Source organism: Sporobolomyces koalae (assembly GCF_050403365.1).
Source record: "Sporobolomyces koalae JCM15063 DNA, S_koalae_JCM15063T_v1_ctg4, whole genome shotgun sequence".
Taxonomy (NCBI): Eukaryota; Fungi; Basidiomycota; class Microbotryomycetes; order Sporidiobolales; family Sporidiobolaceae; genus Sporobolomyces; species Sporobolomyces koalae.
This window is the reverse complement of record NW_027481767.1, coordinates 566,045-588,934: the sequence shown is the minus strand read 5'-3', so window position 1 is coordinate 588,934 and position 22,890 is coordinate 566,045. Positions and strand designations below refer to the sequence as shown.

The 22,890-nt window shown below is 55.8% G+C and overlaps 9 protein-coding genes across 9 annotated transcripts; 6 read left to right on the top strand and 3 right to left on the bottom strand.

The window, feature by feature from the left end:
* Window positions 1-41: 41 nt before the first annotated feature.
* Window positions 42-557, top strand: JCM15063_000400 (uncharacterized protein; the record flags this gene model as incomplete). The annotated part of the gene is made up of 3 exons (XM_076676518.1): window positions 42-194; window positions 309-434; window positions 510-557. The coding sequence occupies 3 exons, from the start codon at window positions 42-44 to the stop codon at window positions 555-557; spliced, it is 327 nt and encodes a 108-aa protein (XP_076536499.1).
* A 235-nt stretch (window positions 558-792) lies between these two features.
* Window positions 793-2,666, top strand: JCM15063_000399 (uncharacterized protein; the record flags this gene model as incomplete). Its single annotated transcript, XM_076676517.1, has 9 exons — window positions 793-819; window positions 943-984; window positions 1,072-1,146; window positions 1,211-1,354; window positions 1,427-1,520; window positions 1,584-1,597; window positions 1,661-2,099; window positions 2,166-2,192; window positions 2,257-2,666. The coding sequence occupies 9 exons, from the start codon at window positions 793-795 to the stop codon at window positions 2,664-2,666; spliced, it is 1,272 nt and encodes a 423-aa protein (XP_076536498.1).
* A 256-nt stretch (window positions 2,667-2,922) lies between these two features.
* Window positions 2,923-5,452, top strand: JCM15063_000398 (uncharacterized protein; the record flags this gene model as incomplete). Its single annotated transcript, XM_076676516.1, has 9 exons — window positions 2,923-3,184; window positions 3,264-3,273; window positions 3,339-3,601; window positions 3,683-3,757; window positions 3,831-3,881; window positions 3,953-4,415; window positions 4,486-4,822; window positions 4,906-5,008; window positions 5,088-5,452. The coding sequence occupies 9 exons, from the start codon at window positions 2,923-2,925 to the stop codon at window positions 5,450-5,452; spliced, it is 1,929 nt and encodes a 642-aa protein (XP_076536497.1).
* A 203-nt stretch (window positions 5,453-5,655) lies between these two features.
* On the bottom strand, window positions 5,656-6,128 carry JCM15063_000397 (uncharacterized protein; the record flags this gene model as incomplete). The annotated part of the gene is made up of 4 exons (XM_076676515.1): window positions 5,656-5,755; window positions 5,837-5,903; window positions 5,973-6,056; window positions 6,125-6,128. 4 exons carry the CDS (start codon window positions 6,126-6,128, stop codon window positions 5,656-5,658), a joined length of 255 nt encoding a protein of 84 aa, XP_076536496.1.
* A 363-nt stretch (window positions 6,129-6,491) lies between these two features.
* Window positions 6,492-9,709, top strand: TUL1 (ubiquitin-protein ligase TUL1; the record flags this gene model as incomplete). Its single annotated transcript, XM_076676514.1, has 7 exons — window positions 6,492-6,584; window positions 6,666-7,615; window positions 7,688-8,391; window positions 8,464-8,790; window positions 8,858-8,953; window positions 9,023-9,169; window positions 9,258-9,709. The coding sequence occupies 7 exons, from the start codon at window positions 6,492-6,494 to the stop codon at window positions 9,707-9,709; spliced, it is 2,769 nt and encodes a 922-aa protein (XP_076536495.1).
* An 87-nt stretch (window positions 9,710-9,796) lies between these two features.
* On the bottom strand, window positions 9,797-15,373 carry JCM15063_000395 (uncharacterized protein; the record flags this gene model as incomplete). The annotated part of the gene is made up of 18 exons (XM_076676513.1): window positions 9,797-9,944; window positions 10,025-10,159; window positions 10,236-10,399; window positions 10,465-10,584; window positions 10,653-10,744; window positions 10,813-10,883; window positions 10,951-11,392; window positions 11,456-11,778; window positions 11,835-11,904; window positions 11,963-12,120; window positions 12,183-12,725; window positions 12,783-12,900; window positions 12,964-13,575; window positions 13,638-13,693; window positions 13,764-14,306; window positions 14,367-14,542; window positions 14,606-14,884; window positions 14,951-15,373. 18 exons carry the CDS (start codon window positions 15,371-15,373, stop codon window positions 9,797-9,799), a joined length of 4,473 nt encoding a protein of 1,490 aa, XP_076536494.1.
* Window positions 15,374-15,620: 247 nt separating this feature from the next.
* On the top strand, window positions 15,621-18,127 carry JCM15063_000394 (uncharacterized protein; the record flags this gene model as incomplete). Its single annotated transcript, XM_076676512.1, has 6 exons — window positions 15,621-16,091; window positions 16,158-16,930; window positions 17,010-17,204; window positions 17,271-17,439; window positions 17,525-17,968; window positions 18,050-18,127. The coding sequence occupies 6 exons, from the start codon at window positions 15,621-15,623 to the stop codon at window positions 18,125-18,127; spliced, it is 2,130 nt and encodes a 709-aa protein (XP_076536493.1).
* Window positions 18,128-18,149: 22 nt separating this feature from the next.
* On the bottom strand, window positions 18,150-21,120 carry JCM15063_000393 (lipase family protein; the record flags this gene model as incomplete). The annotated part of the gene is made up of 3 exons (XM_076676511.1): window positions 18,150-19,056; window positions 19,119-19,764; window positions 19,830-21,120. 3 exons carry the CDS (start codon window positions 21,118-21,120, stop codon window positions 18,150-18,152), a joined length of 2,844 nt encoding a protein of 947 aa, XP_076536492.1.
* A 361-nt stretch (window positions 21,121-21,481) lies between these two features.
* On the top strand, window positions 21,482-22,776 carry PRE10 (proteasome core particle subunit alpha 7; the record flags this gene model as incomplete). Its single annotated transcript, XM_076676510.1, has 7 exons — window positions 21,482-21,484; window positions 21,540-21,605; window positions 21,683-21,841; window positions 21,979-22,080; window positions 22,160-22,351; window positions 22,428-22,540; window positions 22,608-22,776. 7 exons carry the CDS (start codon window positions 21,482-21,484, stop codon window positions 22,774-22,776), a joined length of 804 nt encoding a protein of 267 aa, XP_076536491.1.
* Window positions 22,777-22,890: the final 114 nt, after the last annotated feature.

Sequence of the window (22,890 nt, the reverse complement as noted above, 5' to 3'; positions counted from 1 at the left end):
GAGGTAGACCTTTCCAACACTTTTCTCCCCTTTTAATCAACATGTCGACCATTTCTCAATACGAAGCCCACGCCGGTGCCGGAGACGTCGGAGAGGGATACAAGGCTCCCCAAGGTGGACCCCGTTTCGAGGAGGGCAAGGAGAACTCGCACCAACTTCTCGACTCGACCGACGAGCGATCGATCGCCAACAAGGTTCGTCGACTCTCTTGACGTGTCTCCCGGCTCCTGTCCTTGAACGGACAGAAGTTGGAATCACTTTTGATGACGTATACTGAACTGTGTCGCTCTCTTTGTGTCTTCCTTTAGCTCGCTGCTGCCTCCAAGGCAGAGAAGGACGAGAAGAAGGCTGAGGAGGAGGGACACGCTCTCCCCACCCAGGCTGCTCGTGACAACGGAAACGAGCCTTCGCGAGGCGCCAAGATTGACGAGCAAGTGAGTGAAACGTTCGCGCATTTCGATTCCCTTCCCTGTCACTGGCATTGACACCCTTCCTTCCATGTGGCTCAGATCGAGAAGGAGGAGCAAGCCGAGCTCGAGCGCAAGGGCAAGGCATAAAAAGCTGGGAATACTCTCGGACATTTGGATGATACCTCGTAATTTTGCTTTGTAAATAATACCGCAAACCAACGCAGTACACCTCTACCTAGTGCAGTCGTCTTACCTCTAGAGAGAATGTATGAACGCCGTGCCACCGTGCATAATGTCTCAGACGCGCGCATCGAATTGATTTCGTCGTCGTCGTTCAACTTGACAGGACGAATTCCTTGATTTCACCACGACATCTCTCGCCATGTCCGCCTCCACTGTATTCGAGCTGGTGAGTAGGACTTTATACCGCGCGCATTGCTCCCATGCTACCGACTGACTCGACTCCGCACGACTCCCCTTCCTTCGATCTCGCTACGCGTTCATTCGGCCCCTCTCGACACGCTCGTAACAGGTATGCGGCGCGCAATCCTACGACTGGGGTAAACTCGGCAAGGTCAGTCTCTTTCACGCTGTCAAGCGTATAGAAACCGTGAGCGAAAGGCTGATCGGATCGATGGGACTGCGCGGTCACTCAACTCAGGATCAATCCAAGGTATCGCACTTTGCCCAGGGATTGCCCAACTTTGAGTACGATGAGGAGAAGCCTTATGCCGAAGTCAGTCTCGATTCTGCGTCTCTCGACGGGTGTCCCAACCAGCTGAGATCGCTCCGTTACGCAGCTGTGGATGGGCACCCACCCTTCCTGCCCTTCGACCCTGCTCAAGTCGGGAGAAGACCTCAAGCAATACCTCAGCGCACACCCGGAACTGTTGGGCAACAAGGTGGTCGACAAGTTCGGCAAGGACCTCCCGTTCCTGTTCAAGGCAAGCCTGATTCCTTTCGACATTTCTCCTACTTGATGTACGAAACTGATCTCTTTCGGATCAAATGCATAGGTTCTCGCCATTCGCAAAGCTCTTAGCATCCAGGCGCACCCCGACAAGAAACTCGCTCAAAGACTATTTGATGAGAAACCCGACATCTACAAAGGTGTGTACTGCTCGGATCTCAGGCTGTAGACGGCTTTGCTGACTTGTACCCCTGCACACACAGATCCTAACCACAAAGTACCCCACGCAATTCGATTGCAAGTGAGCAAGCAGAGCTGACCTGTGTGTGCTCACCCGCAGCCCGAAATGGCCGTCGCGCTTACCGAGTTCTCGGGATTCTGTGGCTTCCGACCTCCGAAACAAATCGCTTCTTTCCTCGCCTCGGTGCCAGAGTTTTCCGCTGTGCTCGGGTCGTCAGTGTCGGATACCTTCCAATCCCGATTCGCGCAATCCGCGTCGCCTTCCGAGGAGGACAAGAAGCAAGGCCTCAAGGAGATGTTCACGGCGCTCATGAAAGCGGACGACAAGCTCGTCAAGGAGCAGGTTGAAAAGCTCCTCGCGGGACTCGCTCAAACCAAGGGAATCGAGCAGGAAGAGAAGGACCTGATCGAGACGCTCAACAAGGACTTCCCGGGAGATGTCGGAATCTTCTGCACGTTCGTCCTCAACATTGTGAGGCTCAAGCCGGGAGAGGCGGTCTTCCTCAAGGCGAACGAGCCCCATGCTTACCTCGACGGAGGTGTGTAATTGCGAATTGCGGTCATGCCGCGTGGTCGAGAGACTGACGTCGTCTCGTCTCTTTCAGACATCATGGAGTGCATGGCCACCTCAGGTACTTTTCCGGACGAGTTATGTTCTAGCGCGCTCAGGTGGCTGATTCAGATAATTTGCTGCAGACAACGTCGTTCGAGCTGGACTGACGCCGAAACTGCGCGATGTGCCGACGCTCACGACCATGTTGACCTACACGTCTTCGCCTCCGGCCGAGCAGATCTTGCCTCCAGTCTCGTTCCGCTCGACGCGACACACGACTCTGTACGATCCTCCTATCGACGAATTCTCGGTCCTGCTCACGGTTCTCCAGGAGGGTGAGAACGAAGAGTTCGAGCCGATCGAAGGACCGAGTATCCTCATCTTCACCGAGCTCGATGGGGGCAAGGGTCAGGCTCAACTCGCAGCTGGAGCTGGGCAAGCCGAAGAGATCAAGCGGGAAGGCCAGGTATTCTTCGTTGCAGCGGGACAAGAGATCACGATCAAGGCCACGAAGGGTCGAGTGGTTGCTTACAGGGCGTTCGTCGAGGCGTGAGATGAGGTCGAGGCGAAGCTGTAGCTGCGTCCACCTGTTTGTTCTTCGCGCACAAGCGCCGTTTGCATTCACATGTTGCACAATGTATAGACCTATTCATTCCATTTCTTGGATTTGAGCAGGAAACCGAGAATGAGCTTGTGTGAAGATCCGCGGATCTTTGCTGTCTCTTTGCCTCGGTCGCGTCTTCACCGCAAATCAATAACAGGTTTCTATCCGCTCCCAAGTCGGCGTCTGGGCGACCGCTGCACTTTGTATGCCCCCGCGATTGGATCCTGCCCTCGCCGCCCCCACTCCGCTTCCGATCGCAACGCATCATCGTCTCGACTCGACCGATCACAGTACACACGGCGCCGCCTTCGGGACTCGAGATGCAGCGGTAGTGCATCTACTGCCTCGCGGTGATCCCTGTGAGCGAGAAGAGGAAGGACTCGGTGTCGAACCCGAAGAGACCAACGACGACGAGGGTCAAGTCACTCCTGATCTGATCCGGATCGCTGCAGTAGCTGGACTCGGAGGTGAGATTCCAGGTCATTCTACAGTCGAGTTTCCGCACCTTCGCGACTTGACAACCCTTTGTATTTTTTCCTTCCTCAGGCCTTCTCTTGTCGGTTCACGATCTTCTCTGCGAGACTTTTAAAGATGCAAACCTGACCATATCGATGTTTACAGTGGGTTCGATACAGGAGTCGTCTCGGGTGCCCTCTTGTCTCTGTCTCATGATCCGGGTGTCCTTGACCCTCTCTCGACCTCGCAAGAATCGCTTCTCGTGACGTCGGCGTTGATCGGGGCACTCTGCGCGAGTCTGGGAGCAGGGAAACTTGCTGACACGAAGCGACTGGGGCGCAAAGGCGTTATTGTGATTGCAGCGGTCCTGTTTGCGCTCGGAGCAGCAGAAATGGCGGCAGCTCAAGTTTTCAAAGAGATCGTTCTCGGTAGGGTTCCGCCTCTTGGATTAAACACGACTCTTGAGAATCCGGGTAAAAAGGGTCCTGATCGAGCTGTGACTTGAACAGGTCGGGTCCTGGTCGGGATTGGCGTCGGACTCGCATCGACCGTGCTCCCGACATATCTCGCAGAGCTCTCTCCACGTTGGCGCCCTCCGTTTCTTCATCCCTATCCGGACGCTGGCTGACGAGTGCGATAATTTTTCTCAATGCCAAGCGAGGTTCAGAGGTCAGATCGTGTCATCCCTTGTGGTCCTCATCACCGGCGGTGAGTTAATGCCTCCCGTCAAAGCCCCCGGAAGCAATCGGGAATTGATCGTATCAGATTGTTCTCCCAAGGTCAAGTGCTCGCGTACATTGTCGATTCGATCTGTATCCGATTCACCTCGGGGTGGCGCTGGATGTTCGGCTTTGGTGTCATCCCTGCACTCGTTCAACTCGTCTTGTCGTTCTCGCTGCCGGAAACGCCACGCCAATTGCTTCGAACCGGGAAAATCGCCAAAGCGCGAAAAGTGGTCAAGCGCTTGAACCCGAACTGGACGCCGGACCGGATTCAACAAGAGCTCGATACCCTCACGAGTGAAGTCGGATGGCAGGAACCAGAACGGATATACGAGTCTCGGCCACCGGCAGAACGGAGCACGAGAATCGATTGGAACGAGTGGACTAGCAAAATCAAGACGAGGCGGAAACGGCTCGTGCAGCTCCTGTGGCGGGATCGAGCGAACCGGCAAGCTCTGATCGTTGCGTGCGGGTTACAATTCTTTCAACAAGCGACCGGGTTCAATTCGCTCATGTACTAGTACGTGACTTATACGATCAGAGTTCTCAAACAAGCTGACCCTCGTGTTCTCTCCTGAGGTGACTCGTAGCTCGACCAAGATCATACAGCAGACGAAGCTGTCCTCTCCAGCAACGTTCGCCCTCTTGATCGCGACTGCCAACTTTGTGTGCACAGTGATCGCCTTGCGATTGATTGACCGTACTGGCCGACGCAAACTCCTCCTGAGAGGACTCGCAGGGATGCTAGTCGGCATGCTCGTGCTGTCCATCTCGTTTGCTTTCATTCGAGACGACGAACCAAACTCGGATCCCCCTACGCCTCATCGAGCCGGAGCTGCAGCGGTAATCGCTCTGATCGGAATGACGGGGTTCTGTTCGGCGTACGCACTGTCGTTGGGCAATGTCCCATGGATCGTTCAATCCGAGGTCAGGCCCTCGTCCTTCCTTGAGTTCGTTCCGAAGAAAAGAAGGTTCCGAAAACTGAAAAGCCGACGCTCATTAAATTACAGGTGTTCAAGCAAGAGTTGAAAGCGGTAGGCACAGGCCTTTCGACGTCGATGAACTGGTTCGCAAATATTTTCGTCTCGTCGACATTCCTACACATCTCTCAAGGTACGTTCTTGTCCCCAGGAATCTGCTGTGAGAAACCGGAACAAATCTCTCTTTTCTCTCGTTCAATCTATTAAAACAGCGATCGGACCTTCGGGAGCGTTTGGAGGGTTCGCGGGGATTTGCTTATTTGGGTTCGGATTTACGTACTACCTCTTGCCCGAAACGAAAGGGCTCTCGCTTGCTCAAGTGAGGAAACTTTTCGAGAACGGGGGTTCCCAAGTTCAAGTCGATCGCGGGACCCGAGCATTCTCGTCATCCGAAGAAGGACAGGTTGATCATGTCAGTCTCGGGAGTCGCAAGTCGTCATCGGACGAGGAGACAGATCAAGCTGGACGGCAAGATCGAGTTGGAGGGTATCACGTGATCATCGATTCGGAGGGAGAAGACGACGAGGAAGAGGATGACGTTGTCGAACGAGGCCGTGGCTCGAAGGATCCACTGTAGCGGTTGAATGGGTTCTGTCCTCGATCCGCAACGCAAGTCGAGGATACCGAGATCTGGAGCCCAAAAGTCTGACGAGGAGGGCCAACGCGAGGTTCGCAGAGGGAAGAGAAGGAAGAAAAAGAAAGGTAATGCATGGCAAGAGACAGAAGAAAGAGAGGAAACACAAGCAGAAAAAAACGGGGGCTGCGGTTTACATTTTGGGTTCAGTGGTGGTTGCCCGATTCTTCGGAAAGAGGCGCATCCTTCTCCCGCATTCGCAACAGTTGGTCCTTCTTCTCGGCGATTAATTCCCGGTTGCGAGCCCTGCAAGACAAAGACACGATCACGAGAGGGAGGTCAGTGGGGATCTGTAATAGAGGGATTCCGCAAGAGGTCGAAACTCACTCTGCTTGGATGGCAAAGTACCCAACTCCTGCGAACGCGCCTGCTGACAGAACGTGTCCTCCAAGGTCTGCACAGGTTGATCGACACAAACCGTGAGTATGCGGATGGCCGAGATGAGGGGTGAGTAGAGACGCACTCTCGAAGATGTTTCGCTTCATGATGGCCAACTGGTAACACCTGACTCCGAAACCGAGGGAAGCCCAACCCGCAAGAGATCCGACTATCGAGCGGTCCCAAGAATCAGTGTACTGCTGCAACAGGCCTGGAACTGGAAAGAGAACGACTCACTCATGTTGACGAGAGACAAAGGAGGAGGCTGCAGCGCGGACACAGAAGCAGCAAGTCAGTGAATATTTCTGTATGCAGGTTTCGGCTGTCTGTGTGCTGCAGATGAGAGCTGCTTGGGCTGTGGAGAGTCGAGGTTGATGAAGATCCGCCGTCGCGTACGGGCACGAGCTCCGGGTCTTGTCGCACCTCCAAGCTGATGCAGAGGCAGGTTTCGACAGGCTCACGAGGTTTGGAAGCCGATCGAGACGCGGGGAGAGGCGAGGCAGGACGAGCAGCGCGCAGCTTCGGACTCGCGCCGGCCGCCAGCGATTCGCTTTCCTCCACATCGCGCGTTCGTCGTCTCCGCTTGAGCAGAACAACCGCCCGGATGGATCCACGGCTGATTCCGCCGGGTACGCTACCCCCGCCGAATGGCGTCGGTGCACCGGCAGTTCAGCAGCGACCCAACATCTCCTACTTCGTACGTTCATTGACCTCGCACCCATCACCTCCGAGGGCGCGCTGTCTCGCATGGACTGATTTATTCGTCGATCACTCGTAGCTCTTCCTGTCGCTCATGTTCTATCTGCTCAACTACAACAACAACAGCTCCCCCACTGCGTACGCTCTGCAACCGCCAGCCTCTGGCAATGCGTCGACGACACCCTACACACGCGCGCGGTACCGCCTCTTGCTGAGAGAGGCTCGCTACGAGGGGCTCTCGAGATGGCTCGGAGCGAGCAACTCGTCCGAGATCGACCCTCAAGGCTGGCTCAATTCGACCTACTTTCCAAACGCGACCTCGAACGCAACGACTGCGCTCAAAGTGACTCGCTTCGAACTCGAAAATCCACAAGAAGCTCCCATCTTGGTGGACGATCTCACTCGCGGCCTCTTCAACAGTGGCAGCGATTCCGTCAGTCTGCGCTCGAACCGGGTCTATCCGCAAAACTTGACCGGCTTCATCAAAGGAGGCTGGAACGCGAGACCCTATACGTTCCCACAGCTCGGACTGAACGAGACGTGGCAGGAAGAGACGAGGCGCCGCATCAGACCCAACGCGACCGACTCAGCCTTGCGCAATGCGACGTCCCCAGGCGATACAAACTCGACTGTCCTCGAAATTCGGGCGGTCCCTTCGATCCCACCTCTCGTTGCTCTCAACTCTTCAGCGTCGTCGAATGCAACCTATGAAACGATCACGACCACCTACAACCGCACACGGTTAAGAGGGCCTTTCCCATTCACGTTCCAGCCACAATCGCGCCCAAACAAGGCACTTTTCAATCTCCGCGAGGTACAGACGTCTGCCACAGGTCCAATCGTGCCCCTCTCGGCCGACGTGCTCGAGCAGGACGATTCGAAACTGCTGAGACTGCGCGAGGGGCGGGATGACTGGCAAGCATGGGAGAAGAAGGGAATCGTGACTTACCTAGGAGGCGAGTTGACCCTCAGTGTCGAGGAAGGAAGCGCCGCAGGCGAACAGACCAGTCTCGACGTCGAGGCCGCACAGTACGTTCCTTCTGTTCCCTACTGAGCCTGCTTGATCGGTTGTCTGATTTTTGCTTGCTCGACCCAACTCAGCCTGCTGTCATCTGGACTGTTGTACGGATACGCTACTCCGGGCTTCGTCCGCTCGCAACTGGTCGAGATCGTCTCACTGCCTTTCTTTGCAAACTCCTCCGCGACGACTCGCTCTGCTTACGACGAGGCCAACGTCACCGCGCAAGCTATAGGCCGATGCATGTTGAAGGAAGTTCACCGACGGCTCAAGAACGATTTCGAAAGGCTCGAAGAGACGCTCGCCGAGCAAGAACGAGAAGGATCCGATGCCACCCCTGAAGTAGCCGACAACCAGGACACCGATCAAGTTCCGGCTCCGCAGTGCATGTTCCGGTTCTATGGCGCACTTCGACCTCTTCCTCCTGCGTACACCCCGTCACTCTACTCCGAATTTTACGCATCCTTGTTTCGACCCACTGGTTCGTCTTTGCCTCCGCCGCCGAACCAGATCCTCGACTACGTACTCTCGTCTACGAATTGCGGAATCGTCCTCGAGGGGCATGGAACTTTCTTGCCTACCCCCTTGCTCTGGACGCGTACGAAGGATTTCGCACTGCTCGTCGGGCTCGCCCAACTCGTGATCGTGGTTCTGCTGGTGAGACACCTGGAGAAGACGTCAACCCGACCTGGCACGATCGTCAATGTTGCGAGCGCGAGTATCGGGATTGGGTGCATCGTAGATGCGTACGTCTTTGTCCTGCTCCTGACTGCGGGCGTAGTCACTGGTGAGTGCTTGTGTAATGATCTCTCGCGCCGTAAACGCCTCAGACCAAGCTGATTGATTTTCGACACGTCAGCTACAAGCCGCTCCTCACTGCCCCTCTTCATTCCTTCGTTCCTCGCCCTCTTATCCTCCCTCCTGTTCGGAATGCGATACGTCTCCAACATTCGTGCAGCGGTCCCGCCTCCATCACGGCCTCGACCTGCACCCGTCCCTGCTGCGCCGTCACCGGTCGTTTCAACTCGGGAGGAGCTCGCCGCGCATGCGGCCGAGGCGAGGGCGAGAGGCGACACGGCTGAAAGTCCAGTAGAGACTGCAAATGGCGCACCTGCCAGGGTGAACCCCGCTTCTTCGGATAGCGGTGACAGCTGGACTACGATTCCAACAAGCGAGAAGATTATCCGTAAGAGCTCGATTACCTTCCTCGCGATCGACATATCCAATGACCTAAGTTATATCTTGCTGGACAGTCGGACTCATGTTGTTTGCGCTTGTCACGTCAATCACGATCATTTGGCGCTACGGGTGGATCGCATTGATCATAACCATTGTCTACTCTTACTGGAGTAAGACCGATCCTTCTGTCGTCCGGGACAAAGTGACTCGACTGACACTGATCTTGTGTGCACGAATAGTTCCTCAGATTATCTTGAATGTCCAGCGAGGGACTTCTCGTCAATCCCTCACCGATGAATTCATTATCGGCAACACCGTTGCTCGCTTGGTTTTGCCCGTGTACTTCTACGGTTACAGTGACAATGTGCTCGACGTCGAAGTGTCTCGTACGTTGGCGCTCTCTGCATTTTTATTTTTTTTCCCGTTTGCGAACCCATCCACTGATTTTTTGCTGATCCTGTGCCACGACGACAGCTTGGATCTACGTCCTCATCATGTACTCGGTCTCACAAGCTGCAGTACTCGTACTCCAATCTCGACCATCTTTTGGCGCCAGGTTCTTTTTCCCTCAGCGAGCTCTCGACCTTCTGAGCCTGCCCCCAGTCAGTACCTGGGATTACCACCAGCCCTTGTCCCCGGCAAAACTGTTCGACATCGAAGCTTCCCTCAAGGAAGCAGGGGACTCCGATTTCGTGCTCGAGGATGGATCGGGACCAGACTGTTCGATCTGTATGGAGACGATCGCGCTCAAACCCACAAAGCTCGAGATCGAGGCTATGGGATCCGTTGCCGCGAACGAACGAGTGAGATCGCTGTATGCTCTCACTCCGTGTGGACACCTCTTGCACAGTGAATGTCTACAATCCTGGATGAACGTGAGATCGATTTGTTCTGTCTGTCGAACCCCTCTCCCTGCCCTGTCGTGATCACCCTCGGGTCAAACTCGTGCCTTCAAATAAAAAGTGTTGTTGTTTCCCCCTATTTTTCTCCGCTGATCGACGCATATGCAATCACTACTGTTTCCCCTCCCCATGTCGGCTCTCGTGCCACATTTTGTAAAAAGCGCCATCTTCCCTCATCAACAGGGCATCGGGAGTATCAAATTCGATGATCCTGCCTCCATCGAGAACGAGGATTCGATCGTAGTCTCGAACCGTTTGCCTTTTCCAAAGGAAAAAAAGGACAATGTTTGTGATCAGTCAGGAGAGATGGTTCTCAAAGCAGTGGTCCATCCGACTCACAATCGATGCGCGATTGTCAAAATGGCCGCGTCGTTAAACTCTTCGCGCACGACCCTTTGGATTTCTGTGTCGAGATCGTGATCGAGAGACGCTGTACTCTCATCGAAGATCACTATTCGAGGATCTTGCAAGAGCCTATTCCAGATAAACGACGATCGTCAGTTCTTGCGAACGAAATCTTGATTTGAAGACTTGGGATCAAGACACGAACGCTCGAGCCATGGCGATCAATTGGCGCTGACCCGCAGAGAAATTCGTTCCTCCCGCTGCGACGCGCGTAGTTAGTTTGATGACTACGTTTCCTTCGAGCTCCTCTCTTTGACCATCGCCACTGAGAAGATGGACTTGGCGAAGCACGGCGAGACAGTCATCATCCTGGGCAAGGGAATTGTATAAGTCTCGTAGACCGCGATGGCATGGATAGCTGCAACTTCTCTCACCGAATGGTCAGAGAAGAGGTCAATGTTCTCTCGCAAAGTTCCTTCAAAGAGCGTCGCTTCCTGCGGGAGGTACGTGATCCGCTGCCGCAAAACGTCAAGAGATACTTTCGAGATGTCCAGCTGCAACGTTCGTTGGCAGAAAGGATTAGCGATCGCATGCCTGGGTCGGACTCAGCATCGTGACTCGCCTGATCGATGAATATCTTTCCCTCGGTCGCTTCCGAGAAGCGCAAAAGAGATGTCGCCAAGGTGGATTTACCTGCACCTGTACGGCCGACGACTGGGTGTAGTTGCCACGAGCGCGTCAGCAATCTCGAAGCGACACCGCTCATGAATCAGTCCACTCACTTCCGATACGTTCGCCCGCTCGGATCTCGAAGGAGATGTGCTGCAATACAGGCGGAAGCTTTGGGCCATAGCTGAAATCGTCGGTCCAAAGTGTCAAAATTGCTGGAGGTTTCCCGGAAAGGTCCTTGAACTGCGTACCTCATGGCCAGGTTCTCTACGCGGATCAGAGAGCCCGCACAGTTCGAGCTCGGCCAGACCGCCGGGGGCACGATCCCGCCGACAGGTTCTTGAGGAACTTCGAGGTATTCGGTTACACGCTCGAGAGCGTTCACATCGAGGACGAGTCTTCCATAGGCGCTGCAGAGATACGCAAGCGAGGTGATGACCGACTGGCTCGAGGTGATCGCAACGCCGGCGAGACCCGGCGTCACCGACTCGGAGTAGATTGATAGAATCGCGGTTGAAACGAGGCACAGGGCCGCGAGGATCTGACTCCGAATGTCGAGCCAAATGTCGAGGGTCGCGGAAAGGTACCAGAAGGCGAGAGTCTCGTCGACAATGTTGCACAATTTTCGCCGGAACTGCTGCTCTTTGCCGAACGCACGAATGGTCGTGACGCCTCGAAGAGCCTCGGCGAAGCCTGTGTCCGGGGAATCCAAAGCTCAACGATCGAGTGCGACAGAAGAGGCAGTGGGATACTTACTTGCGAAGAGAGGCGAAGCAGTCGTCGAAGCGATCCGATTCGCGTCCCGGTTCAGGAGCAAGTAGCATCGAAAGATGTAAACGTACAATCCCGCGAAGAGAAGAGTCGGTGCGATCGCCGCGGGCAGGATGAACCCGCCTGCGAACAACGCGACGAGCATTGTCGTGCTCTGGTGTCCAAAAGAACAGAAGTCGGGCGCGAGCGCATCATCGACCGTTGCGATGTCGTTCGTGAAGCGATTCGATAGGGTTCCCAAAGGGATATGATCAATCCAACGCAAAGGCGAGTGGACGACCCGCACGAGTAATTTCTCGAAGAGAATTCTAACGTCGAATAACTGGTGAGCAGCCGACTTCTGGGCGACGAGACCACAACGCACCTGGAACCGCGAACCGACGCGGAAACGGCAACCGCTTGAGGCAAGATTATCATGATCACAACGACGGCAGCTGAATTCTGTGTTTTGAGCTCTAGCTCTCGAACGTAAGATCTGAGGATTGAACTGACCAAGGATTGAGTATCCAATGAGGTAGAAGCTTGTCGACCTTCCAGAACTCTCTCCCCATCTAGCGATCCATACACGCTCTCCGAATTCGAGGAAAGGTAACACGAAGAGGAGCACCACGACCAAGATCCAGAGCAGCCAGCCACTCATGGAGAGATACCTGTCAAAACGAACGTCATGAGCCTGCTGCACCTTCGAGAAGGAAAGCAGAGAATGCCGCACGAGGTATACATGCCGGTTTTGACTGCCCCACTTGTCCAGCCTTCGACATGAGCGACTTGGCCGATAGGACGCGGCGCTTCTTCAGTCGGTTCGAGCACCGTCTCGTCCTTCTTGACCCCTGGCGCCTCCTCAGTCTTCTCTGGAAGATCGACCAAGTCTCGCTCAATCCGTTCCTGACGGGCGATTCCTCCATTGTGCATCGACACGTGGCAAGAGGCCACCGGTAATACCAAGTCCGTATGATGCGTCACAAGGAGACAAGTTCGTTTTGCGAGGAGTGGTGCACGAAGGAGATATCTAACGAGATGAGCCGAAGTCGTCGCATCGACCGCCGAGAAGATATCGTCGAGCAGTACGATATCGGTTGGAGCATAGACTGCTCGCGCCAATGCGATGCGAGCTTTCTGACCTCCAGAGAGGTTTTGCCCTCGTTCGCCACAGAAGGTGAGAACCCCATCAGGAAGAAGTTCGAGATCTCGCTCGAGACAGCACGCTTGGATGGTTTCCTTCAGACGAATAGGATCGAGTGGATGACCAAAGAGGCTACACAGTTCGAAATGAGCAGACGCTCGTGCATACCAAAGGCAGTGGCGTACTTACATGTTGTCCTGGACTGACATGGACTCGAGCCAGATTTGCTGACTCGCATAGGAAACTTCGACGGGTAGGTGGACCTCTCCGGAGACCAAGTCGAGATTGCCCAGTAACGCGAGCAGTACTGTTCATTCCGAACGAACGTGAGCATCAGGATCTCCTGGTTTCGTTTATCGCTCGAACTGACGAGACGTTTTGCCAGAGCCGGTTTGCCCCGAGATCACTGTCAGTTCTCCCGCCGGAAACTTGATATTGATGTCGCGCAGCTTGAAGGCCCCGTCCGAGCCAGGATAGGTCAATGTTGCATGCTCGAAGGCCAAATTGGTGGTGTGTTTCCGTTGCTCGAGTTCAGCGTGGGGTTCGATTTCCTTCTCCGCGAGGAAAGATTCGAGCCGGCCAATCGAGACGCGGAGTTGGAGGATCTTGACGATGAAGTCGGGGATCTGAAACAGAGGGTTCTGGATGAGGGCAAAGTAGGACAAGGCGGTGAACGCGATCGGCACGGTGAGAGTTTGTTTCTGCCAGTATACGAAGCTTGCAAACGAGAGGATCGAGACGAGGGCGCTGATCAGTACCCAGACAAAGATGAATAAGAGCTTGAGAACCCAAGCTTTTCGGATCCACGAGATTTCGAGTCGCCGTTTATCCAGTATCCGTTCGATAAATGCACCCGACCATCCAGAAAGTTTGATCGTGCGGATAGACGAGAACAGCTCTTGCAGTGCGCTTTGGCGTGCGTCGCGGGCGGCTAGGCGAGAGGCAGCAACCGGGACCGTGAGCTCTCCGATCCAATACGAGACTGGAAAAGCAGCTTTGCGTGTGAGCATAAGTCTCCTGAAAGGTTGGTCGAAGAATGCTCACGGGGACTCAGGAGGAGCATGACGCTGAATCCAACGAAAGCGCTCCAGCCCATCAATCTGTCGGGAGGACTCGGCGAGTCAGTAACTGTATAAGCCCGCAGGGACAAAGTCGATCAGACAAGCTCACTTGTACAGGAGCGACAAGCCGACAATGATCTCGAGGGGCGAGCCGTATAGTAGATGCGAATCGCAACCCATCCGGAGCACTCGATTCGTGTCTTCCGATACGAGCGTGATTACTCGGCCGACCGATGCCCCTTCCTCTGCGGGCGAATCTGCCCCTTCTTCCCCTTTGCGGTCTGTATCGCTCCCTCCGAGGTCCTTGCGGCGCAAAGCTTTGTCGAAGACTTCGACCGTCAACTCGCTCCGAAGCCTCATACCGATCCTTCTCGCAAAGTGGAAATGTCGCTGCTGCGCGAGCGTCTTGATCGCCATACTGGCGAAAGCTAGAGCAGCGTAGACATAGGCTTTCTCACGAGGAGAGAGCGATGGCACTTCGGGCTCTGCTGATCGGGTCGAGGTTGAGGCGTCGAGGACGAGTTGCTCGAGAATTTTCTGGATGAAAAAGGGTCGACAGTATTCGGCTGCGACTGCGGTCAACTTGAGACTGGCATCAATCAGGATATCTCGGGCAGACGCCCGGAGTAGCCGCCGCGCGAGAGTCTTGTCACTGCACCATTCTGTTCCGTTAGGCCTCGTCTCCCTGTAACGTTTGAAAGCTCGTACTGACACGAGTGTCTTGAATCTCCTGCTGAGTACTTCGCTGCGGTTGTTCAGGGCGAGCGCGAAGACATCGAGGGATTCTAGCGGGCGAGTCTGCGCCAGGCTCATTAGCCTGCTGAGCCAGCTATAGCTGATCTCTCCGAGGATCGTGTTGGTATCTTCCGGTGAAGGTGGTCGAGGATCCTGTGGAAAACCGAGTTGAGCGTCCGCGGCCGAAACAGAGCAAAGACCGAGAACAGTGCTCACCTCGACTTGGCCGTGTTCGAGACGGATGACTAAATCGAGAGGCGCCCGCAGAGGAAGTGTCATGATAGTTGTCAGCAAGAACCCGATCGCAGCCAAGTCGAGGATCGCGTAGGCGATGGCGGATCGGTCTTGGCCGAGCGGGTCGACGCCGTAATAGCGGGATCGAGCAGAGCCGACGAGCTCGAAGGCCCCTCTGACAAACAGCAAGCTATATATTGTGAAGAGACGTAGCGAGGCGAGAGGGGAATTGCGCGAAATCTGGAACAACAAGGCGAACAGCTGCAAAAGCGCGACAAGGCTGCAGGTCAACGCCGAGAAGCGATCTCTTTGCCAGGAGAAACGTACCCAGACGACGGCAAGAGACGCTCGCTGCGACACTACTGTCCACCCCTCGGCCTGGTTGAGCGCGATCGCAGTCGAGTTGGCGCGAGAGAAGAGCTCGACGAGCGGCACGAGCGCGAGTTGGACTCCTGGCACCGAGTAGACTGCATCCGAGACGATCTGTTCATCCGCTGCTACCACTTGCTCGGGTAGACCGAGATCGTAGCTGGCCAGGATGTCTTCTTTGGTAACGAAGACGGAGAAGAGGCTTCGGTTTGCAATGTGGTGCTTGCGACGCACTTCGTCCTCGTCCGCGCTGTCCTGATATCGCTTTCTCCACAACCTTATCGAGTATCGGATACAGGAGAAGGCCATGATCAGCGCTGTAATGCCTGCGACGACGAAGTTCGCGTCGCAAGCAACATTCGGGACGAGTGCTGCGGCCATGGTCTACAGCTCTGGCGGGACGTGACGATGGGCAGTAGGTGATCAGATGACGGTTTGGCTGGTTTTCATGTACTGCAGTGGTCGAATGGTGCTGTACCGAAGGTGAACGATGTTGTTGAAACAGACGCACGCTGCGGAAGCGAAGAGCGAAATAAAGTCATCTTCGTGATCGACTGTCCTTAGCTCGGCTCTACACGCAGCACCGAGCAGCGCAGGGTCGAGCAGGCTCATCTTTGTCTCTATCAGCATGAGTCGACCCTTGCCGCCTGCGCCGCCTCGTCATCCTTCGAGCCGGACACAGCCCCCACTTGCCAGTAGCTCCTCCTTCGCCGAACCTGCTCGGACCGATTCTGCATGCAGCCTATCCGTACCATCGACGCCGCCGTCTCGACCTGCATCCGCACGCCCCGACCGTCCAACCTCGAGTTCGCTTGAGCATTCGACTTTGCCAAGCCAGGCTGTGCACCCCGAGTCCGATAACCCTCTACCTCCTCCCAAGCATCCCCAGGTTGAACAACGCTCGCATGACGAGGTCAACAGGAAGTTGGAAGAGGTCGAGGACTTGGAAATCGTCGAGCTCCTCGACCGAGTCGGCGATCGCCTGCGGGAGCTGCGCATTACCGCCGAAGATGGCGACAAGCCCCCAGTCGAGTACCCTGCTGTAGTTGATTTCCGCGACGAACGGGGTTACACCGACTGGGCGAGCTATGGAATGTCTGTGAGCTACTCCCCCTGTTCCTCGCTCGGTCCCTGCTGACGCTCTACAATACTCCTCGCGCGCTAGTATGCTGCAACCTTGGCAGTCGCATACACGCCCCCATCACTCGTCGGGCATGCTCCAAGGGACGAGTTTAGCGTGCGCTTCCTGCGCGACGACCTTCAGCGGCTCTACGTGCTCTGTCCACCTGCCGTGTGGCAGGGATATCTCCTCGGAGACCTTGCGAGGCTGTATCGCTGGGACGACCCGGTCAGGACGGGCAAGGTCGCGGCAGTATACGTCGTCCTGTGGCTGTTGGACCTTGTTCCCCTCTTCCCGATCGGGTACCTCATCTACCTGATGCTTCTCCCGCGCATGTTCCCTCCCAAACATCAAGACATCCTCGCTCAGTCTGTCGATCGCGCCAGTCGCAGTCGCGAAGCGGTCGAACTCTCGAAGCAGCTCAAAAACTCGATCGCTGGAAAAGGGTTGGGCTTCGCTGCCGAGGGACTCCGAGGCATTCTCGGAGATCTGAAAGCGAAAAAGCCGGGAGCGCACGGCGCTGAATCCGAGTACAGTTTGGCAACTGCGCTCGGATCGTCTGCCGTTCTTGGAGGCATCGCTGCCAGCGGCGGCAACTTGTCCGAACGGCTTCGACCTCGAGTCGGTCAGACGAAGGCCGAAGCCGAGGAACCCATGACCGAACCTCAGGATCATTCCGAAGAGGCGGAATTTGAGGCACAACCCGCCCAGGATGAAACGGGCGAGGTTTCGTTGTACCGACTTTTGCGCAACCTGGCCCGATCGTTCGGCCCTCCGGTTCAGACACAGTTGAACGAAACGATCGATCTGCTTGAAATGTTTAGAAAGCGAGTCAACGATTCTACTCTCGCTTGGTCCGCGCCGAATCTCATCTTTTTCCATTCGCTCGGTGTACAGTGTCGTACAGCATCCAGACCACCCCTCTTCCACACCTGTACTCTTGCGTCTCGTGGCGATCTTTGCCATCGTATTCCTGACACCGACATGGCTTCGCCTCAAAGCTGTGTTTGGCTATGGCGGCATCGAATTCTTTGTCCTGTGGAGACTCCGAGAGTTGTTCCCCGAGTACAGGCGTGCGCTGATGCTGCAATGGTCCGTATTTTACTCTCCCCTCCACAACAGCCCGAGCCCTCATCTAACATCAGGAGATTCCGCCAGGTGGATCCTCGCTGGAGCACCTACCGATGCGGAATATGCCCTCTACGTCCTACGGAAGAGAGGCGCCGAGGGGCGTCCGCTCCGAGGTTCGAAAACGATCAAGCGCTTGGCTCGAAGAAGCCGAGCGAGCTCGACTGCGGCAGACACTGCTAGTATCGACAAGTACAAGGTTCATATTTGTCCTTTTACTATCTCTCCGTTCATTTCGGGAGACTTGCTTTTCGGATCCTGACACTCTCATGTTTGGACAACAGGTGGTCAACCGGTTCACGAAATCTGTATCCGATTCGGCGTCGATCATGTCAAACTCTTCAACCGGATCGAACTCGTCCGACCGTACCATCAGCACATATTTCGCACTACATCGTTCCGTCCCAGGTCAACTCGTCCTCACTTCGACTTCGATCCGGTTCGTGCCTGCGAACCGACTTCGGAAACTCGGGTTCAAGAAACTCGTTGCGAGAGCTGCGAAACGTTGGGATCCCACGATCGAACTCGACGAATCGTACTATCACCTCCACGATGACGACGAAGAAGACAATCGAACTCCTGAATTCGATTCGACCAGCACGATTGATTCTAGTTTACCGACCGATCCAGAATTTGGATTCGCGACCAAGTTGAGAGAGATTGACAAGGTCAAGAAGGTGACACATTATCGACTACCTGCGCTAGAACTGACTTGTAAAAATGGACAAGTGCGTATTTGCGAGATGCCTCTTTCCCCTTTCCACATCCTGTCCAAAAGCTGAGACCCTTCTGTGAGGAATTTTGATCAGGTTTGCAAATTCTCGAACGTTTCAAGACGAGATGATGCGTTCAACAAGCTCTTGTCATCTTCGGCGGGGATACCTTGATAATTGATACCTTTTTTTTTTGTCAAAGTGACGTGATCGCGTCTAGATAAGCCATCGGCATGTGAGATTTGATCAAATCCGATGCCAGGATCGGACTCCGGTAGAAGCTCGAAGGATCCTTGACCTCGAAAACTCCGTAGCGCACAGGAACGTCTTCAGTGTCTTCGTCTTCGTCTCCTTCGTCATGGTTGTCGAACCCCTGAGCTTGTCGTCGATGGATACTCGGTTCTTGTTCGAGTTGTGACAGATGAAAAGTCTTGCCAGCAGGGACCGCCGAATCGGGTCCGTCGAGACGTCGACGATCGCGAGCTTCTGCACTGATCCGTCTCTTCCACGCATCATCCTCGAGCTCTTCAACCTCGGCAAGTCCGGTCTTGAGCTTTCGCCATTTCCACCATTGTGAAAGGATACTGCTGCTATTTCGTTCTGTCCTCGTTCGATCGAGCCTTCCAAGAGTTCTTCGCAGTTCTCGCAGTTGAGGGAGACCGGCTCGAGTGATGAGATCGTTCTCGAGTGAAACGCTCACGACGAGGGGAGGGGTACCGAGCGCGCAACGGGTCGCGAGTGCTGCATTGAGCGTGGTTGGATGTGCAAACGTGATCGCTCGGATCGACCGGTCGCTAGGAAGACCTGACGAGGCCGAGATGGACCAGGTGTTCGTTGTGGAATTGTAGGAACTGGCGAGGAGCGCGACGGTTGAAGCGACAGCAGATCCAAGAGAATGACCCGTCAGGACGAGGTCGTAACCCGTTTCTTCGAGGGCCGTAGCGAGTTTCGAAAAGAGGGGCGAACGTTCGGGATCGAGGAGGTGTCGAGCTGCAGCAAGAATCCCGCAATGAATCCGATACGGTGTCGACGGGTCGGAGCTGGTCGTCCGCTCGTCATTCTCAAGGTGCAACGGCAAGAACTCGCCTTCAAGGTCGGTCTTGCTGATTATGACAAGCCGTCAGTGATAAGCTCACATTCAGCTTTCGAAACACTTCTAACTAACATGTCCGCGAGAGACTGCGTCCCACGAAAGACGACCACGACTTGTCGATGAGAATCGTCGCGCAGGATGTAAAATGTTGGGGCGTAAACAATGTCGGCCTGAGAGTTGGTCCCCTGCAGCGCAACGTGCAGAACATGTCGATGGTCTTGGACGCCACCGAGATGAGCAAACAGCCGATGTGGAAGCGTTGCTCCCGAAGGTGTCAGCAGAGGTGTCGGGGGTGAGACGATGTAAGTTTGCAAGCCATACGCGGCCGTCGAAAGTCGCCCGCACCGTTTCAGGGTCGACACAAACTGCTTGTCGTCCGCTTGAGCAGAAACGGGTTCGACGATCTGCGATCTTGCGTTCGCAGAGGTCCGTTGAGTCTCTGCGCGACCGATCAGGGTTCCTTCGAGGACGTCTCCGTTTGAAATGACGACTAGACCCCCGCCCTCTTCAGCTGCACCTTGCTTACTCCAGTAGAATGACGAGCGATTCATCACGAACTGGGGTCGTATCGTCGGGTCGCGTGTCTTGTCGCGTGTCTTGTCGGAGGACGGTCGTTCAAGCGGAGGGTTTCGATCCCGATATTGCTGTTCAGCTGGAGGGTCGGCTGCTGCTGCTGCGAAGCATACGAGTTCTTCTTGCAACCATCTCTTCCGCGTCACTGCGAGCACTGAAATCAGCGGGCGCCATCCTTGGGGCTCGGGGGCTGCAGAGAGCGTGACTCACTTGAATGGAGTGCAACAAGTTCTGCCAACCCGGTCAGGACGCTCCAGACACTGAGCGGCTGCCCTCGTTCCTCCTCGAGACAGACTCTGTCCCATTCTTTGCGGCAGTTCTTCCAGTACGCGATCATCGCTCTGCTCGTATCAGTCTTGCCCAGGAGATTCAGCGTGACCCAATACGCGAACACGATCGTCGTTCGAAATGCCGATCCGAGTTCGAGAACGAGAGCCGCGGCATGCGTCACGATGAAGTATGCGAACGCAGTTACGTGGACAAACACGGCGACGAGTCCTCCAAGCGAGGCGGACGAAGACGAACCGACCAAGATCCAGACGAGAAGGTCGGCGATCGAGGTCCAAGCGGATGACAGCCTCACCAGGTTTGAGCGTCGACTGGCGTGCTCGGGAATTCGACTGCAGCTCTTTGACCTGCGGAGCTTGGTGGCGAGCTTCTGGCCCGCGTGTGAGCCCAAGGTGTGCAGCTGAACTGCGCTCTCGGCGCGACGGACTTTCTGTCGTTGCTGCAGCTTGAAGCGCTCGGCAGGTTTGTGCTCGGGTCCGTGATACTCTTGGCGACCTACCCGAGGATGTGACCCTGCTGGCGGTCCGAGCGCTCGAAGCAGTTTGCGCATGCCGCTGATCACGGCGTTGGGGAACGGCAGGGTCGGACCGCGTCCGAGCGCGTACAGATACTCGTGCCGTTTGTGCAGCTTTTCGGCGTGGCGTGCCGAGCGGGTACCGAGGATCCCTTCGAACGACTTTCTCGAGGTACCGGCTCGATCGTCGAGGAACGGGGGCGGGAGCAACAGTTCGCCTTCGAAGTACTCTCGAGTGCGACTCGTCCTGCGTGCAGAGTTGGAAAGCTGCTCCGAGCCCGAGCTCTCGCGGCCCGATGCCCAGGTACTGAACGTGCCGGGGAGTCCAAGCGGACTGGGTGGGCTTGCGGGCGTTGCATTTGAGGGTGGCGGCGATCGGCCGAGCGCGTTGGCATCGATGCAGATGTAGTCGCGCTCGGTCAGACGGAACGGAGACGAAGGGGATGCAGCCGGGGACCAGGAGAACCTAGGTGAACCGGGTACCGAAGGAAAGGGAAAGCGAGGCGAAGAAGGTGCCACGAGTATCGGGGATGGAGGATGTGGACGCGGACTGTGCCGAGAGTGCGACGGCAAGGGGTCGACTTGCTGCAGGCGCAGCAGGGACGAGGGAGTAGCAGCGATGGAGAGCGAATCGAGGCTTGGTAGCGGTTGCAGAGTCACGTCGTCAAGCGAGAAGGCTTCGAGCTCGTCATCGTCCATCGTCGCAGAGAACACAAGGGAAGCGAATGAGCGCGCGGTCGATCATGCTCGGCTCGAGACGAACGTGCGAAGAGCGTCATTGTCGGCAGATCCGCGCAAGGATACGTAGCAGAGCGAGCGGCAGCAGTCGAGCGCGAAGTACACCGATTCTCAAGTCCCCCAAGCAGCCAGGCGAACCGAATAGACGAGGGCGGAGCGAACTAAGGGAACGAGTCGCGAGAGTGTTGCGCTGCGACTTGTCCACCACCATACACCACACTCGGCTCGTTCTCTGCTACCCTCTCGGCTCGACTCTGACGAATAGTTCCCGTCCCGACTCAGCCCGCATACAGCTACCCGCAATCTCGCTCGAACGCACGAGATGGTGAGTCCTCGTCATTCCCTGGTCTCGCTCTCCAAGCTGATCCCGCGCGACCTAGTCTTCGATCGGTACTGGATACGATCTCTCTACCTCGACCTACTCTCCCGACGGTCGCATCTTCCAGGTGGGCCCGCCGCGCACTCGGACTCGTCGCTCAACTCGACCGCGCACGCTGACCCCATGCTGCTCCTGAAACGACAGGTCGAGTACGCCAACAAAGCAGTCGAGAACTCGGGAACCGTGATCGGGCTGCGCTGCAAAGACGGAGTCGTGCTCGCCGTCGAGAAGCTCGTCCAGAGCAAGCTGCTCGTTCCGGGCGCCAACAGGAGGATCGCCACGATCGACCTGCACGCTGGAGTCGTACGTTCCTCTCTTGCTGCCACCCCTGTGCCAGTCGCCGCGAGACTGGCACTCGCGGTGCGGACGCTCGCTTCTGAGGGCTGACGCAATCCCCTCTCCTGTTCTTCACCTCCGACTGCACGGGAATCTGTCTTTAGGCAACAGCAGGACTGCTCGCAGATGGACGTCACCTCGCTGGACGAGCGCGGGATGAATGCCAGAATTACCGCGAGCAGTACCACTCGCGCGTGCCGATGAAGGTCAGTCCGAGGCCTCACTTCGCTTCCAGATTCCCGTCAACGCTCGCGCCCTGATACACTCGAATTGACGGACGCACAGATCCTCGCCGAACGCCTCGCCCTGTATTTCCAAGCGTACACGCTGTACTCGTCGGTGCGACCATTCGGGCTTTCTGCGCTCGTGGCCGGATGGGACGCGCCTGCGTCGGTGGAAGGAACCGACAACCTCGTCGAGCGAAGATCCGAGGGAAAACCTGCGTTGTACATGGTCGAACCGAGCGGGACCTTCTTTGTCAGTTCTTTTTGCCGAGGTCTCTCAAATCGCCCACTCGAGCGGTCGACTGACTCGGCCGACACAAACTGGACAGGGCTACCGAGGTATCGCGATTGGCAAGGGGAAGCAACTGGCAAAGACCGAGATTGAGAAACTCGACCTCGACAACCTGACGGCAGAAGAAGCACTGGTTGAAGCGGCGCGAATGTGAGCTTAGCCTATGCATTCTCTCTCAACAAGAATTCGTTACTGACGCGCGAGAGTACTCGACCAGTATCCACTCTGTCCACGACGACACGAAGGACAAGGACTTTGAACTCGAGATGACGTGGATCTCTCCGAAAAGCGATTGGAGGCATCAGCTCGTACCGAAAGAATTGGCCCAAGAGGCCGAGAGGAAAGCCAAGGAGATCATTGAGCAAGCGAACGAGATGGAAGAGTAGATGATCAATACCCCCTTTCAATGTAGTTTACCTTTCTCAGACCAGCCTCTGCATGTAGTTTCTCTCTCTTTCTTGAATCACGAGAGTGGACAAAGAGTCGGCCGATGCGGTGTA